This window comes from Anopheles funestus, chromosome X (assembly GCF_943734845.2).
Source record: "Anopheles funestus chromosome X, idAnoFuneDA-416_04, whole genome shotgun sequence".
In the NCBI taxonomy this organism is placed as follows: Eukaryota; Metazoa; Arthropoda; class Insecta; order Diptera; family Culicidae; genus Anopheles; species Anopheles funestus.
The window spans coordinates 4,323,341-4,340,517 of NC_064597.1; the positions used below are offsets into that span (position 1 = coordinate 4,323,341).

Genomic DNA, 17,177 nt, shown 5'->3' on the forward strand with positions numbered 1-17,177 from the left:
TCTTAAAGCATCTCCAGTAATGTTTCACTTTTATGTAAGATTCTTTTTAGAGACTACCAAAACAGAGAATACGAAAGCGAAAGAGAGAGAGACGAAAGAGAATCATAATGTCTGATAAGAAAAATGGCACCCTTTATCGCCATTGTTTTCATTCACGCACATTTCGAACGCAATTATGAAATACAAATCCATCCCCAAACGCACACAAACACACGAGAAGAGAGTAAAAATTAAACAAATGACTTACCTTTTTTCTGCTTCCCGCAAAACACGCACAGAACTGCCTCAAATCGTATTCGACTTCACTGCACAATAACGATAACTGCGGCCTACTGCGGCTTCGGTCACTGTCGCAACTGAACCCTGTGTTCTCACTGTGAGATACCTTCTTCTTTTGTGCTACTGCCCTACCGCAAAACGAACCGGCTTAAATGATCTCGTACGTGAGACTGACGCGCACGGTATGACGCACACTTTGGTAGAACGAGAGTTAAAAACAAGGAGCAAAGATACGATTTTGCATATCTCATGGTAGAATACGCGTAATCACACATACACCTTTTGGTGCGGTATATCCTGCCACTAGAGCAGGTGTAGTAGTGACGGTTGAAGATCATATGATCACCATACAATGGCGACTATCAGCTGATCTATAGGGAAACAAACAAAAAAATGGACAAAAATGTCACACTCGAAAGTGACAGAGACGCCATTAGTTGTTGACTAGCGTGAAACAGATTGTGAATGGGACCTGCGATAAGGTTATCTATTACGTTGACTATGTAAACGGCTGTAAAGCAAGACAGTTACATGGTACAGAATTTATTTCTAAACAACTGTACACCGTTTCGTCAGAAGATTGTTTTGATAGCTTAACGTATTACTTTTCAAGTTTAATTATACAAACGATTACTTTATAAATTCTTCTTCAAACGAGCCGATATTAACAAAAGGATGATCTCATCAATCTAACAACACAATTACAAAGCAGACACGTCATCTCGCCGTGTCACAATAAATGAGCAATCGTCTTATCGGCGGCTTACCGAGCAGCATCTAATGCGGGGAATACCATCAACCATCGACAAGGGATTTTTGTTTCATGCCAGGGTACTGTTTATTTTGTAAATTGATGCATAATTCTTCCGCTTGCTACTTGCTATACCACAGTTCACAGTTACAGTTTAACCGATATCCTCAATTTCAATAGTTCCATACACCTTTATCTGTCTAACTTAAAGCTTTTTGCACGTGCGATATATAATACAAAGAACGTGTTGTCAAGATGTAACAAAATGGACTCATCAAATTCCTGCAAAACAATATGATAATGTATCAAATATTTAACCTACTGATTTATAATATTTAACAAAAAAGAAGAAGAAGAAAAAACGATAATTCTTTTACAAATAATTCGGGAAAATCGATAAAAATGACTGCAACGTGCAATCATATGTAGCTCTGACGCAAGCTGTCACTAAAGTAAAGGGTTAGGGAGTGCAAAGCTTCCATCAGTGCAACGAGCATCAGCGACAGCGTAAGCGAACCAAACTTCCCGCCCGTGGACGTGTTTGGACGAGCGCTCTGCCGTCCGGAAGCCCTCGCGTGGCGCACAATAAGACCGGCTGTCGTCGCCGTCCGCGTACTTTGGCGTAGTGGGAAAGCTTCCCGACCGTTCCGCACCGGTGAACGTTTCCGGCCGCTGAGCGAAACGGGTTCCGAGCAGCGACGGCACAGTAGCTTCAGATCCGTTTCACTGAACGATCGTACCGGGCGGTGATGTTGGTAAGCATCGTAATCGCCCTCCTGTCCATCCTCATGATCGGGTACGGTTCGGCTAAGGCTGTGTGTTGATGCTCGCGCGATGGATTGCCCGTTGCCATCGTGCTCACCGTCTTCGTGCAGCGATTCAAATCACGAGATAACGGCTACCGGTGTATCGCTAATCACCGGTTCGTACGTACGAGATGAATCGATTTCAAGCAGTATCAACTAAAAAAGCAATAAAAAACAAGTGAACAAAGCGTTAATCAGACAGGAAAATGGAAGAAGTTTCACACACACATACCGGCGGATGGTCGAACTGCATTGTACGGAACTCGTCCGTAAACGTTAGCACGTAGAAACAGAAAGCGGTCGCCACAATCCATTCGGAGATCGAGCTGGCCACATGATACTCCCAGCCACCGTCCGATGGGTACCATTTGCGCGGATCCGTACCACGGAACAGGATATGTGAGATGACACCCGTCACAGCGACAATCATGAAGAAGATGGTACAGACGACGGACAGTGCCATGCGGAGGTTTGCTTTCTGCATCGTGCCCATGTACGGCTGGATGTAGTAGGAGATGTACGACTGTATCCAGAAGTAGATCGTACCGAGCCCGAAGCTGAGAAACGCACCGACATAGTGGACGATCCGCACGTTTGTCTCCTGGAAGTTACCGACAATGCTGATGCCCAGACAGGAGCCGATACCGATCCAGAAGGAGATGCCACTGCAGCGACCAAGCGCCTGCCGGACGTCACTGTGACGATACGAAAGTTCCTGTATCTGTCGATAGCGGACGTAGATTGTAATGCCGACTAGTAGAAGGAAAGAATCATTTTATTTGGAACGCATTTACATCAGTTAATCAATTTGCTGGGACTTTAAAGTAAGTTGGGAGGAAAGAAATTGCGACTTAAATCAAGCAAACGGCTCGAACTTTTATTTAATTCACTTACGCAGCACACAGCCTATGTTGATGAACTGGCCAAATACGCAGCTTTCCGGTGAGTAGGTGGCCGCATCACTGATGTACGGTACGGTCGGTACGACATGGCCCTGTAGCACTGCGGCAATGTACCTAAAACGTCGAAAAAAGGAAAGTGTGTTAGCACGAGGCCAATCTTTGCCAAGAACCGCAATACTTACGTGCCGATGAAGGTGAAATTAAACAGCAAAAACACTGTGATTGGAAGTAAGTACAGCTTCGACATGGTGCTCTTTTCTTCGAACACGATTCACCAGGAAGAACTAAACCCGGGAGGGGGAAGGAAACTGGGAACACCCAGCAGGGTTGCAACTCGCGAACGTTTCTGCGTCGGAAACACGCCACCAAAAAACGAAGACAATCGATACAAAACGGAAGAAAAAACCCAAAACGGTCGTATTAATGCCGTATGCACTTTGCCATCAGCGTGTGTGCGTTAGCTGACTCATGCAGTTCTTCTTCGCAGACCGACAAATGGCAATTAGCGCGTTACGCTAGCCTGCGCATCGTAGTTTTTGCGGGGATTCACCGACTGCCGTCGATCCTCGACGGCACACCAAACTGTCTGTTTTCGTTTACTTGTGTAATGCTGCTTTTTTTCTATCGCAACAAACTAAACAACGGTTATTTGCAAAACAACAAGCTAACCGCCACTTCTCTACGTTGTGATGAGACTGTCCCCTTGTTGCTGCATTTGTTTTGATGAAAAAACGCTATCTCCTATCTCTTTCCGGTTTTGACGTTTGACACGTGCAATGCGAACGTACGTAACTGACAGCTGACATTAGGCTGCGTACTGTGTTTTATAGGTTCGAGGTTTATGCATTCCCAATGCCGGGAGCGCGCCATATGAAAACCCCTTTCCCGTGAGAACAACGGCGCCCTTTCTCACTAACGCGACATCTGGTGAGGAATTTTTAAAAGGGACGTTCAAATTAAGCGCAAACGGTGTAAAACTTGGCACGTGTTTCGATTCCTCAAGAAATTGGATTAATTGGATTCCAGTGAAACATTCTTTCCATTTATTCAGAATAAAAACGATTTCGCATAACATGAATAAACAAGAAGGGGTACTATATAAATAGAGCGAACGAAGAAGTAAACAGCCAAATCGTGAGACACTAGCGCAAGGTGTAATCAACAATTTTAATATTGCAGATTCCGTTCGATTGCCTCGAATCTCTACAGGCTCATCTTTACTCATTATATAATGCCTGTCCTACACTACGTGTTTTGCATTCCGGATAGACAATCCTCGCAAAAGGTAGAGAGACTGCGCTGGTAATAAAAACAAAACTTTCTCACAAATCATGGCGATCATTCTTCGTGCGATAGATGATAATAACCAGCTAAGCGTATATGGTATATATGCATGTCTAGATCGATCTCCTCTGCAGTGAGTTGCATTAAATGCATCGTAAGGTTAATATATCGGTGCTATAACTGTATGACTTTGAGCACAAAAACAATAACGACTATCGTAATTGAGGCTAGATAATAGTTCTATTGGTAACTATACCGATTAACACATTATACTTGATTTCTTGTTAACGTCGACAACGGTAACGACGACAGAATCTAGTTGTGGAGGATTAGTAAAGACAGGACGCATTTATCCTTTAGCAGCTAAAAGCCATTCTAAATGAACAACAAACAATACAAGACAGTGGCAGTGGCGGGGGAGGGCAACACACAACTCACTTTCAATGCGATTGCCTGTCGTAAAATGTTTGCTTTGTACGTACGATACAGATAGAAAAAAGTGTGTAAAATGACTCATTGATTTCGAATTCCAAAAAAGCACAGGCAATGTTCAAAGTTCGAATAGAATGCCTTAAGTATGCCCGTCGTTCGCCATTTCCGTTTTGCTTTCGGCGACTTAACCAGCATGCGAAATGTTCTCACGATGTCGTGTTGGAAGTTGCTCTCGGCAGTTTGATGTACTTCCCGTGTGGACACTGGTGGCGATCGGGCTTGACGCTTTCGGAATTCACCCGCTGCTATTTGGTGGCGATACAATTTTTCGTTATCGGTGGTAGTGACGTCGTACCGTGTCCACCGTTTCCGCCCCCACCACCACCACCGACGGCTGGAACCGTATGATGATGATGATGGTGATGATGATGACCATGCTGCTGATGATGGTGATGCTGCTGCTGATGTTGCTGATGCTGCTGTTGTTGCTGCTGCTGCTGCATACACTTGTTATGGCGACAGATCTCTTTACGCAGCTCCGCTAGCTTCTTTTCCATCTCTTTCTTGCGCTGGAAGGCGTAAGGTAAGTATATCCAGTAAGATGGAGGTTAACAAACACACTCAACTTCCAAACACTTACCGCCACTTCATGCTCGAGCTTATCCTGCACAATGTGGATCTTCTTTCGCAGGTCCATAATACCTCGCACTAGATGATCGGCAGTGCTTTTCATGTTTGCCTGGAAAGAACCAGCAAGTTGGTTTTGTTTGTGAAACATCCAGACATACTTTAAACCACCAGCGTACGATGCGTTACCATGATCTTTAACTTTTCTGGCGAATGGGGCAAACAGCTCGGTGCGTCTCCTTTCAATGGGCAGTTCTCGGGTAGACGGGCCAAACACGGGCGACGCCTGCGGCATCCCTCCAGATGCCAGGTGACGTGCTCGATCTGATGCTGGAGTTTTGCCTTCTCCCGGCAGAGTGCCTCACCCTTTGCCTGCAGCTCCGCCAGCTGCTTCTTGCGCGCTTCATCAAACTGAGAACCGTAAGGAGAGCATCGAAAAATGGATGACTTTACTATCGCTTGCTTCCACTGGGACTTGGAACGTTTATACACGTACACTACATACCTTCGCTCGACGAAACGCTTCCTCTTCCTGCATCTCCTTGAACTTATGTGCTAGATTCTTGTAATTGGACTCGATCTCGTGACGCTCCTTCAGCACATTGTTGATAGCCTGCAGGACATTGATTTCTGTAAAAAAAAATGAGTACAAAGGCTTTAGCTATTGTAAAACTTGAAGGCTGTATGAGAATGAGCATTCCTCTTATTCGCTCTACAAACTCTGGTGGTCATCATCTTTTTCTGAACTTCGTTAGCTATACCTGTATATAGCGAGTTAGGATAGTCAGTCATGTTTACGAGGAGAATGGACGAGTTTTGGCAATGATACTGTATGGAGGAATACATCAGAATTATCATTTTCCATTGTTATCAAAGTTCGTCATAACTTCAACAAAATATACACAAGATTTCCTTGTAGTGGATGTCACTAAAAGAAGTTGTTCTACGTTGAAAAAGTTAATCATGATTGTTTTGTACCATCACTGCTACATGCAGCACCCCATTTGTCATTGACCTATAGCAATCCCACTGATAGTAACCCAGTTCGATGACATCGTTGCCCTAGTTCTCCTTTTTAATTTTGGAAATCGCGCAAAAGCGTAATCTCCCTTCCACCCGCCTAAATCTGCTTCTATTTTTGGCAACACAGATTCTTACCCAACACCCGCACACAAAGAGGTTTATATACGCCTATCTTTTTTTTGTAACAACTCCTACCTGCCTCGTCATAGTTCCCATTCATGGAGTTAGCATGTTGGCCCTCTATGACACGGGATAACACGGCAACAATTGAATTCCTTAGACATTCGTTCCACCATACTATATTGCTTGATCGCCAGGTTGACCTCGTAACCTTATTATTAGCCCCAACCTTAAAGCTGGAGTTCTTGCTTATAACTACATCTAGTAATTTGAGTACATCTTCCATTAAAGGATGTCTGTATTTTCCATTAGAATTACTAAGTGTTAATTTAAGAGATGCTTAAATACTAAGCCATTTTTGAGAGATACGTCGTCCAAAAACCTCAAGACTCAAAGCAATATTTTACATATTTACTTCCTTTATCCGAGAACTCTGCCGAAAAGGAAACGACCATTTCACATAACGTTGAAGAATACCTACAGTCACAATACGCACGCGACGTCGGTACTACCGAGCTAGCAATTGTATGGGAATGTTTGTTCAAATCGTTTACCCTTCCTACCCCAACCATGCTGACCTCCTTTTTTTTCGCAGGCACAGCTTGCTCGGACTCGGATTTCCTGGCGTGGCGTTGTACCTAGGTTAACCGAGATGCCCCCTGGATGTTTGTTAGATCAATGACAAAAGGCAATAGTTTGGATGCGGAAGCAAAACACACATATATACATGTGTATATCTAACCTACAAACAAACGTTTTTGGAGGGCCTGTCTACCCTGAAGCACACTATCATGAGCTTACTGCGGACACCGCAGACTCATTGGAACCTTTTGAGACACAAATTGGTGCTCAATATAGACAGTTTGATCCATCATGCATATACAACATAATGAAGTTTAAAGGCTTGTTACTGTTGATTGCCTAAAGTCCAGAATATGTGAATTGCCAACTCTAAATCCTTTATAATCTAAATTGACCATCTTACTTACTCTCTTCATTTTTGCTAATGCGTTCCTTGATTTCATCCAGGTTTGCGGGAGATAGCATGTCTTGCGGTCAGTTCTTCAGTCACCAGAAAAGTCTGCAGGAGGAGTCGCGTCCAATATGTCCACAGTGTCCCGTGCACTAGGAATCAGTTTAACAAGCAGCCAGTTGATTGATGATCACCAGCATTTCTTGAGCCATGGTTTATCTGTTTGAGTTTGGTTGTGTATTGCCTAGCAGGAATAGATCACGCCGAGATCGATGCGATGTCTTTAATCGCACAAACTTTATCTTTTCACTAACACTCGGACCACGCAGCACGGTAACGAAACACGGTACACTTCTTCCAAAGATTGTGTCACGCCAATGGACGGAAATCGAGCAGCAGAACAACCTGCACCAATCGACGGATTTCAACTGACACCGAGCACTGCACTCGCGCGCATCCAGAATGGAATGGTGTAGCAATCCGAGTACATAAGTTCGTTTTGCGACCAGTCTGCAAAAAAAGCCCTCCAAATCCTCCAATAGCGGGTAGGGAGGAAGATTGTTTACATCCGTTGCCGGGAAAGCCCACCCAGTGTGCTATCGACGAAGAGCGCATAAACATTTCAGTATGCTGGCTATTACGGACAAAACGAATGTCGCTTTTCCATTCAGGATTTACGTAGTACTTTTCATGTTCTACGATGTTTTAGCAAGAGCTCTTTTATTGTCAAACTCTCTAATTTTTTAACGCGATGCGATGTAATTGAAAAGAATAAGATTGTTTTGAGTCAGAGGGAATGTCTTCTCTCAAAACACTTGTCGAGACGGTCGATGTTGGAATTATATACATCCGATAACGTACAGTACGGGAGGTTAGTCGTCTCTAACTCAACAGGGCTGGTCACAATATCCCACGGGATACAATATGGCTGGCATGACCTAATAATTAGTTACACCAAGAAGGGAGAAAGGGAGATTAAGCGTCCACCAGAAATGGCAGAATACGTAATTGGATGAGAACCGTCAATGATGTCATTGTAAGCAAGAAGAATTCTAGACCTCTTCAAAAGAATTCCCTGAGAGACCTCTTAGACATTAAGGTTCGCTTCTGCTTGATAGTCAGGTTGAGACTTATCTTCAGTAGTACCGATCAACATCGATCATGTCGAATAGGTTTAGAGGACTCCTACTAGATTTGTTTTCCACAAATACTATGGTGAACATTCTTCTGTCCTACCCGTATACGAGTCCAGGTGTCGTGCTTTGAGTCTGGAAGCTCGGAAATCCTTCTTCCCTTCTTAGATTGTAACGACACTTCCGATTAAAGATGTGCAAAGTGAGTGCAAGAGGGAGATAGTGAGTTGAAACGTTGTATTGAACGAGTTTCGTTCACTCACCACGAGGAGTTTTAGTGACTCTTTTACTCACTCATGAGTGTAAGCATGCAGCGGTGGTTAGCCGAGTCGCAAAAAGAGTAAATACGTGAGTTAAAACGAAAATTTGTGAGTTTATTGAAAAATTTTATAAATTGATTTTTTTAATCCCAATTTGTTGCAATAAGTTTCTTTTCACTCAAATAATGCTTTAAATTAAAAAAAGAATAAAAAATCGGAAAAAAATTTTAAAAAATTTTCAACTCGAAAATTTCATAAGGCTTACCCCTTACGATTTTTTTGGGAAATTTTGCAAAAAAAATAAATTTGTTTTATTTTAATGCCAATGGGTTGCAATAAGTTCCTTTTCACTCAAATAATGTTTTAAATTGAAAAATTAATAGAAAATTCGAAAAAAATTGAAAAATTATAACAATTTAAAAATTTCACAAGACTCATTTTTGCACCAAGTTTTGCCTATAACTCGGTCGGTATACAACGGATCGCCAATCTTTAACTTGTGGACGATAGATGAGAACAATGGCTACATTTTCTTCTTGGGCCGCCATGCCCTCAGATGTCTGTGTCAGAAGTTATTGGAGGAATAAAGTTCCTTACCCTGTTTGATAAAATGTAAAACTTTCTTCATTTTTGCACCAAATTTTGCCTATAACTCGGTCGGTATCCAACGGATCGCCAATCTTTAACTTGTGGTCGATAGATGAGAACAATGGCTACATTTTCTTCTTGGGCCGCCATGCCCTCAGATGTCTGTGCCAGAAGTTATTCGAAGAACCAAGTTCCTTACCCTGTTTGAGAAAATGTAAAATTTTCCTCATTTTTCTGCAGTTCAGCAAAATTTTTAAATGTGATTTTTTTTAATGCGAATTTGTTGCAATAGGTTTCTTTTCACTCAAATAATGCTTTAAACTAAAAAAAGAATAAAAAATCGGAAAAAAAATTTCAAAAAAATTTCAACTCGAAAATTTCATAAGGGGTACCCCTTGCCATTTTTTTGAGAAATTTTGCAAAAAAATAAAATTGTTTTATTTTAATGCCAATGGGTTGCAATGTGTTTCTATACACTCAAATAATGTTTTAAATTGAAAAATGAATAGAAAATTCGAAAAAAATTGAAAAATTATAACAATTTAAAAATTTCACAAGACTCATTTTTGCACCAAGTTTTGCCTATAACTCGGTCGGTATACAACGGATCGCCAATCTTTAACTTGTAGTCGATAGATGGCATTAATGGCTACATTTTCTTCTTAGGCCGCCATGCCCTCAGATGTCTGTGTCAGAAGTTATTGGAGGAATAAAGTTCCTTACCCTGTTTGATAAAATGTAAAACTTTCTTCATTTTTGCACCAAATTTTGCCTATAACTCGGTCGGTATCCAACGGATCGCCAATCTTTAACTTGTGGTCGATAGATGAGAACAATGGCTACATTTTCTTCTTGGGCCGCCATGCCCTCAGATGTCTGTGCCAGAAGTTATTCGAAGAACCAAGTTCCTTACCCTGTTTGAGAAAATGTAAAATTTTCCTCATTTTTCTGCAGTTCAGCAAAATTTTTAAATGTGATTTTTTTTAATGCGAATTTGTTGCAATAGGTTTCTTTTCACTCAAATAATGCTTTAAACTAAAAAAAGAATAAAAAATCGGAAAAAAAATTTCAAAAAAATTTCAACTCGAAAATTTCATAAGGGGTACCCCTTGCCATTTTTTTGAGAAATTTTGCAAAAAAATAAAATTGTTTTATTTTAATGCCAATGGGTTGCAATGTGTTTCTATACACTCAAATAATGTTTTAAATTGAAAAATGAATAGAAAATTCGAAAAAAATTGAAAAATTATAACAATTTAAAAATTTCACAAGACTCATTTTTGCACCAAGTTTTGCCTATAACTCGGTCGGTATACAACGGATCGCCAATCTTTAACTTGTAGTCGATAGATGGCATTAATGGCTACATTTTCTTCTTAGGCCGCCATGCCCTCAGATGTCTGTGTCAGAAGTTATTGGAGGAATAAAGTTCCTTACCCTGTTTGATAAAATGTAAAACTTTCTTCATTTTTGCACCAAATTTTGCCTATAACTCGGTCGGTATCCAACGGATCGCCAATCTTTAACTTGTGGTCGATAGATGAGAACAATGGCTACATTTTCTTCTTGGGCCGCCATGCCCTCAGATGTCTGTGCCAGAAGTTATTCGAAGAACCAAGTTCCTTACCCTGTTTGAGAAAATGTAAAATTTTCCTCATTTTTCTGCAGTTCAGCAAAATTTTTAAATGTGATATTTTTTAATGCGAATTTGTTGCAATAGGTTTCTTTTCACTCAAATAATGCTTTAAACTAAAAAAAGAATAAAAAATCGGAAAAAAAATTTCAAAAAAATTTCAACTCGAAAATTTCATAAGGGGTACCCCTTGCCATTTTTTTGAGAAATTTTGCAAAAAAAATAAATTTGTTTTATTTTAATGCCAATGGGTTGCAATGTGTTTCTATACACTCAAATAATGTTTTAAATTGAAAAATGAATAGAAAATTCGAAAAAAATTGAAAAATTATAACAATTTAAAAATTTCACAAGACTCATTTTTGCTCCAAGTTTTGCCTATAACTCGGTCGGTATACAACGGATCGCCAATCTTTAACTTGTGGTCGATAGATGGCATTAATGGCTACATTTTCTTCTTAGGCCGCCATGCCCTCAGATGTCTGTGTCAGAAGTTATTGGAGGAATAAAGTTCCTTACTCTGTTTGATAAAATGTAAAACTTTCTTCATTTTTGCACCAAATTTTGCCTATAACTCGGTCGGTATCCAACGGATCGCCAATCTTTAACTTGTGGTCGATAGATGAGAACAATGGCTACATTTTCTTCTTGGGCCGCCATGCCCTCAGATGTCTGTGCCAGAAGTTATTCGAAGAACCAAGTTCCTTACCCTGTTTGAGAAAATGTAAAATTTTCCTCATTTTTCTGCAGTTCAGCAAAATTTTTAAATGTGATATTTTTTAATGCGAATTTGTTGCAATAGGTTTCTTTTCACTCAAATAATGCTTTAAACTAAAAAAAGAATAAAAAATCGGAAAAAAAATTTCAAAAAAATTTCAACTCGAAAATTTCATAAGGGGTACCCCTTGCCATTTTTTTGAGAAATTTTGCAAAAAAAATAAATTTGTTTTATTTTAATGCCAATGGGTTGCAATGTGTTTCTATACACTCAAATAATGTTTTAAATTGAAAAATTAATAGAAAATTCGAAAAAAATTGAAAAATTATAACAATTTAAAAATTTCACAAGACTCATTTTTGCTCCAAGTTTTGCCTATAACTCGGTCGGTATACAACGGATCGCCAATCTTTAACTTGTGGTCGATAGATGGCATTAATGGCTACATTTTCTTCTTAGGCCGCCATGCCCTCAGATGTCTGTGTCAGAAGTTATTGGAGGAATAAAGTTCCTTACCCTGTTTGATAAAATGTAAAACTTTCTTCATTTTTGCACCAAATTTTGCCTATAACTCGGTCGGTATCCAACGGATCGCCAATCTTTAACTTGTGGTCGATAGATGAGAACAATGGCTACATTTTCTTCTTGGGCCGCCATGCCCTCAGATGTCTGTGCCAGAAGTTATTCGAAGAACCAAGTTCCTTACCCTGTTTGAGAAAATGTAAAATTTTCCTCATTTTTCTGCAGTTCAGCAAAATTTTTAAATGTGATATTTTTTAATGCGAATTTGTTGCAATAGGTTTCTTTTCACTCAAATAATGCTTTAAACTAAAAAAAGAATAAAAAATCGGAAAAAAAATTTCAAAAAAATTTCAACTCGAAAATTTCATAAGGGGTACCCCTTGCCATTTTTTTGAGAAATTTTGCAAAAAAAATAAATTTGTTTTATTTTAATGCCAATGGGTTGCAATGTGTTTCTATACACTCAAATAATGTTTTAAATTGAAAAATGAATAGAAAATTCGAAAAAAATTGAAAAATTATAACAATTTAAAAATTTCACAAGACTCATTTTTGCACCAAGTTTTGCCTATAACTCGGTCGGTATCCAACGGATCGCCAATCTTTAACTTGTGGTCGATAGATGAGAACAATGGCTACATTTTCTTCTTGGGCCGCCATGCCCTCAGATGTCTGTGCCAGAAGTTATTCGAAGAACCAAGTTCCTTACCCTGTTTGAGAAAATGTAAAATTTTCCTCATTTTTCTGCAGTTCAGCAAAATTCTTAAATGTGATTTTTTTTAATGCGAATTTGTTGCAATAGGTTTCTTTTCACTCAAATAATGCTTTAAACTAAAAAAAGAATAAAAAATCGGAAAAAAAATTTCAAAAAAATTTCAACTCGAAAATTTCATAAGGGGTACCCCTTGCCATTTTTTTGAGAAATTTTGCAAAAAAAATAAATTTGTTTTATTTTAATGCCAATGGGTTGCAATGTGTTTCTATACACTCAAATAATGTTTTAAATTGAAAAATGAATAGAAAATTCGAAAAAAATTGAAAAATTATAACAATTTAAAAATTTCACAAGACTAATTTTTGCACCAAGTTTTGCCTATAACTCGGTCGGTATACAACGGATCGCCAATCTTTAACTTGTGGTCGATAGATGGCATTAATGGCTACATTTTCTTCTTAGGCCGCCATGCCCTCAGATGTCTGTGTCAGAAGTTATTGGAGGAATAAAGTTCCTTACCCTGTTTGATAAAATGTAAAACTTTCTTCATTTTTGCACCAAATTTTGCCTATAACTCGGTCGGTATCCAACGGATCGCCAATCTTTAACTTGTGGTCGATAGATGAGAACAATGGCTACATTTTCTTCTTGGGCCGCCATGCCCTCAGATGTCTGTGCCAGAAGTTATTCGAAGAACCAAGTTCCTTACCCTGTTTGAGAAAATGTAAAATTTTCCTCATTGTTCTGCAGTTCAGCAAAATTTTTAAATGTGATATATTTTATTGGGAATTTGTTGCAATAGGTTTCTTTTCACTCAAATAATGCTTTAAACTAAAAAAAGAATAAAAAATCGGAAAAAAAATTTCAAAAAAATTTCAACTCGAAAATTTCATAAGGGGTACCCCTTGCCATTTTTTTGAGAAATTTTGCAAAAAAAATAAGTTTGTTTTATTTTAATGCCAATGGGTTGCAATGTGTTTCTATACACTCAAATAATGTTTTAAATTGAAAAATGAATAGAAAATTCGAAAAAAATTGAAAAATTATAACAATTTAAAAATTTCACAAGACTCATTTTTGCACCAAGTTTTGCCTATAACTCGGTCGGTATACAACGGATCGCCAATCTTTAACTTGTGGTCGATAGATGGCATTAATGGCTACATTTTCTTCTTAGGCCGCCATGCCCTCAGATGTCTGTGTCAGAAGTTATTGGAGGAATAAAGTTCCTTACCCTGTTTGATAAAATGTAAAACTTTCTTCATTTTTGCACCAAATTTTGCCTATAACTCGGTCGGTATCCAACGGATCGCCAATCTTTAACTTGTGGTCGATAGACGGCAGCAATGGCTACATTTTCTTCTTGGGCCGCCATGCCCTCAGATGTCTGTGCCAGAAGTTATTCGAGGAACCAAGTTCCTTACCCTGTTTGAGAAAATGTAAAATTTTCCTCATTTTTCTGCAGTTCAGCAAAATTTTTAAATGTGATTTTTTTTAATGCGAATTTGTTGCAATAGGTTTCTTTTCACTCAAATAATGCTTTAAACTAAAAAAAGAATAAAAAATCGGAAAAAAAATTTCAAAAAAATTTCAACTCGAAAATTTCATAAGGGGTACCCCTTGCCATTTTTTTGAGAAATTTTGCAAAAAAAATAAATTTGTTTTATTTTAATGCCAATGGGTTGCAATGAGTTTCTATACACTCAAATAATGTTTTAAATTGAAAAATGAATAGAAAATTCGAAAAAAAATTGAAAAATTATAACAATTTAAAAATTTCACAAGACTCATTTTTGCACCAAGTTTTGCCTATAACTCGGTCGGTATACAACGGATCGCCAATCTTTAACTTGTGGTCGATAGATGGCATTAATGGCTACATTTTCTTCTTAGGCCGCCATGCCCTCAGATGTCTGTGTCAGAAGTTATTGGAGGAATAAAGTTCCTTACCCTGTTTGATAAAATGTAAAACTTTCTTCATTTTTGCACCAAATTTTGCCTATAACTCGGTCGGTATCCAACGGATCGCCAATCTTTAACTTGTGGTCGATAGATGAGAACAATGGCTACATTTTCTTCTTGGGCCGTCATGCCCTCAGATGTCTGTGCCAGAAGTTATTCGAAGAACCAAGTTCCTTACCCTGTTTGAGAAAATGTAAAATTTTCCTCATTTTTCTGCAGTTCAGCAAAATTTTTAAATGTGATATTTTTTAATGCGAATTTGTTGCAATAGGTTTCTTTTCACTCAAATAATGCTTTAAACTAAAAAAAGAATAAAAAATCGGAAAAAAAAATTCAAAAAAATTTCAACTCGAAAATTTCATAAGGGGTACCCCTTGCCATTTTTTTGAGAAATTTTGCAAAAAAAATAAATTTGTTTTATTTTAATGCCAATGGGTTGCAATGTGTTTCTATACACTCAAATAATGTTTTAAATTGAAAAATGAATAGAAAATTCGAAAAAAATTGAAAAATTATAACAATTTAAAAATTTCACAAGACTCATTTTTGCACCAAGTTTTGCCTATAACTCGGTCGGTATACAACGGATCGCCAATCTTTAACTTGTGGTCGATAGATGGCATTAATGGCTACATTTTCTTCTTAGGCCGCCATGCCCTCAGATGTCTGTGCCAGAAGTTATTCGAAGAACCAAGTTCCTTACCCTGTTTGAGAAAATGTAAAATTTTCCTCATTTTTCTGCAGTTCAGCAAAATTTTTAAATGTGATATTTTTTAATGCGAATTTGTTGCAATAGGTTTCTTTTCACTTAAATAATGCTTTAAACTAAAAAAAGAATAAAAAATCGGAAAAAAAATTTCAAAAAAATTTCAACTCGAAAATTTCATAAGGGGTACCCCTTGCCATTTTTTTGGGAAATTTTGCAAAAAAAAATTAAATTGTTTTATTTTAATGCCAATTGGTTGAAAAAGGTTTCTTTTCACTCAAATAATGCTTAAAATAGAAAAAAGAATGAAAAATTATAAAAAAAATTGCACATTTTCGTTCGACTCACTTCAACAACTTCAAATAAGTCGTTGAACGAGCTGGCTCCTAATAAGGACTCATTGACTCTGAGTTGACTCACTAAAAAGAGTTGCTATTCTCATCTCTACTTGCGATCTCGCTGCTCGGTATTCGCTCTCTTGCAAACATACCTTAATTCCACATTCCAGTTGGCCACAACAATTTTCTTATAGGGAAAAGTCACAATTTCCCAATGCTGTCTTTTGAAACTGACAGCAAGAACTATTTCGTTTCAAACAGACCGATTATTGTCGAAAATCATGACGGGTGAATTAGATTGGTTAATTTTAATAGAGAATTGTAATTGGAAAACCTACATTCGACTTCTTTATGTAGATTTCATACATATATAGGAACAAATTGCACGGCGTACGAATGCCATGATGCGCGCTATTTTTCTCGCACGTGGGTGACAGGTGAACGTCGCTGGTAAATATTGACAAGCCACAATTTGTCCACAGTCACGGCGAGCGGTTCGAAACCAAAACAATCCACGATGAGTAGCCAAAGTACGTACTTCTACGAGCTGGTTCGCAAAACGGAAGATGAGATAGATTTGACGCTGAAACAAACGCCAAATGTTTTCACCGATAAGGACGAGGTAAGGCTTCAGATCCGTTTTGTATTCGGTTCCTAACCAAATTACATTGTTTGCAGAGTGATCGGTTGTTAATCCACTGGGCAGCACTCGGTGGACGGGAGGCGCTTGTACAGTGTGCACTGGACCGGCATCCAACTCAGCTGGATGCGGAAGATGATTCCAAGTACACGCCACTTATACTGGCCACCCTCGGTGGCCATCTGGCGGTGGTGACGCTGTTAACATTACGCGGCGCTAACCTCAACCATCGCAACAAGCTCGGCCATTCAGCCCTGCAATACTCCTGCTCGAAAGGGTTCTTACCGATCGCCAAGCATCTGGTAGAGTTCGGTGCGAACGTTAACGTACTGGACGGTCTAAATGAAACACCTCTGCACCGTGCTGCTACCCGCGGTAGCGAAGAACTCGTAACACTGCTACTAGAGAACGGTGCAAACCCGAACGTACAGAACAGCGTCGGCAACACACCGCTGCATTTGGCCTGCGAGGAAGACCAACGTTGTTGTGCCCTGCGACTGCTTAAGGGCGGTGCCTCCACCTTCGTAGAGAATCGGGACGACAAAACACCACTGGATCTGGCAACGCGTGCAACGCAAACGGCACTCGCTAATGCCGGACAGCCGAGTTGATTTCGCTAAAGCGCAAAAAACGCGTACTGAGGAGTCATCTTTACACTTACACTTTTAACACGCATTTATTCCGGACAGCGATTTGGGACACGTGTCAAAACGCGTTAAAATATATTTTATTTTCACCCTTAAAACACTTCACTTTCCCGCGTTC

At 39.1% G+C, this 17,177-nt stretch overlaps 4 protein-coding genes across 6 annotated transcripts in view; 1 reads left to right on the top strand and 3 right to left on the bottom strand.

Moving 5' to 3' along the window:
- Positions 1-976, bottom strand: part of LOC125765338 (uncharacterized) — a 30,725-nt gene extending 29,749 nt beyond the window's left edge. For both annotated transcript variants that reach the window (XM_049430370.1, XM_049430363.1), the window contains exon 1: positions 248-976. The gene's annotated coding sequence lies outside the window, so the exon portion shown is untranslated. The remainder of the gene's footprint in view (positions 1-247) is intronic.
- A 116-nt stretch (positions 977-1,092) lies between these two features.
- On the bottom strand, positions 1,093-3,502 carry LOC125765366 (DNA damage-regulated autophagy modulator protein 1). The gene is made up of 4 exons (XM_049430395.1): positions 2,921-3,502; positions 2,731-2,852; positions 2,069-2,589; positions 1,093-1,992 (listed from the first exon to the last, which is right to left on the bottom strand). Exons 1-4 carry the CDS (start codon positions 2,983-2,985, stop codon positions 1,915-1,917), a joined length of 786 nt encoding a protein of 261 aa, XP_049286352.1. The 5' UTR covers positions 2,986-3,502; the 3' UTR covers positions 1,093-1,914.
- A 251-nt stretch (positions 3,503-3,753) lies between these two features.
- On the bottom strand, positions 3,754-8,651 carry LOC125765373 (putative mediator of RNA polymerase II transcription subunit 26). 2 transcript variants are annotated; one of them, XM_049430415.1, is made up of 5 exons: positions 7,214-8,651; positions 5,587-5,711; positions 5,271-5,492; positions 5,095-5,193; positions 3,754-5,023 (listed from the first exon to the last, which is right to left on the bottom strand). In XM_049430415.1, exons 1-5 carry the CDS (start codon positions 7,269-7,271, stop codon positions 4,760-4,762), a joined length of 768 nt encoding a protein of 255 aa, XP_049286372.1. In that variant the 5' UTR covers positions 7,272-8,651; the 3' UTR covers positions 3,754-4,759. The 2 variants fall into 2 exon arrangements, with proteins under 2 accessions (XP_049286372.1, XP_049286365.1); XM_049430408.1 differs by having other exon boundaries at positions 5,578-5,711.
- A 7,503-nt stretch (positions 8,652-16,154) lies between these two features.
- On the top strand, positions 16,155-17,176 carry LOC125765390 (26S proteasome non-ATPase regulatory subunit 10-like). The gene is made up of 2 exons (XM_049430443.1): positions 16,155-16,394; positions 16,451-17,176. Exons 1-2 carry the CDS (start codon positions 16,290-16,292, stop codon positions 17,021-17,023), a joined length of 678 nt encoding a protein of 225 aa, XP_049286400.1. The 5' UTR covers positions 16,155-16,289; the 3' UTR covers positions 17,024-17,176.
- The last annotated feature ends 1 nt before the right edge of the window (position 17,177 follows it).

Bases quoted from the DNA above. Each gene is read 5' to 3' on its own strand.
- LOC125765390 (XM_049430443.1), top strand. From the start codon at position 16,290: ATGAGTAGCCAAAGTACGTACTTCTACGAGCTGGTTCGCAAAACGGAA. The intron at 16,395-16,450 runs GTAAGGCTTCAG...CATTGTTTGCAG, and splicing joins TTTTCACCGATAAGGACGAG to AGTGATCGGTTGTTAATCCA.
- LOC125765366 (XM_049430395.1), bottom strand. From the start codon at position 2,985: ATGTCGAAGCTGTACTTACTTCCAATCACAGTGTTTTTGCTGTTTAAT. The intron at 2,853-2,920 runs GTAAGTATTGCG...TCGACGTTTTAG, and splicing joins AATTTCACCTTCATCGGCAC to GTACATTGCCGCAGTGCTAC. The intron at 1,993-2,068 runs GTATGTGTGTGT...TTGCTTTTTTAG, and splicing joins TGCAGTTCGACCATCCGCCG to TTGATACTGCTTGAAATCGA.
- LOC125765373 (XM_049430408.1), bottom strand. From the start codon at position 7,271: ATGCTATCTCCCGCAAACCTGGATGAAATCAAGGAACGCATTAGCAAA. The intron at 5,712-7,213 runs GTAAGTAAGATG...TTTTTTTTACAG, and splicing joins CATTAGCAAAAATGAAGAGA to AAATCAATGTCCTGCAGGCT. The intron at 5,493-5,577 runs GTACGTGTATAA...TACGGTTCTCAG, and splicing joins GTCGAGCGAAGGTATGTAGT to TTTGATGAAGCGCGCAAGAA.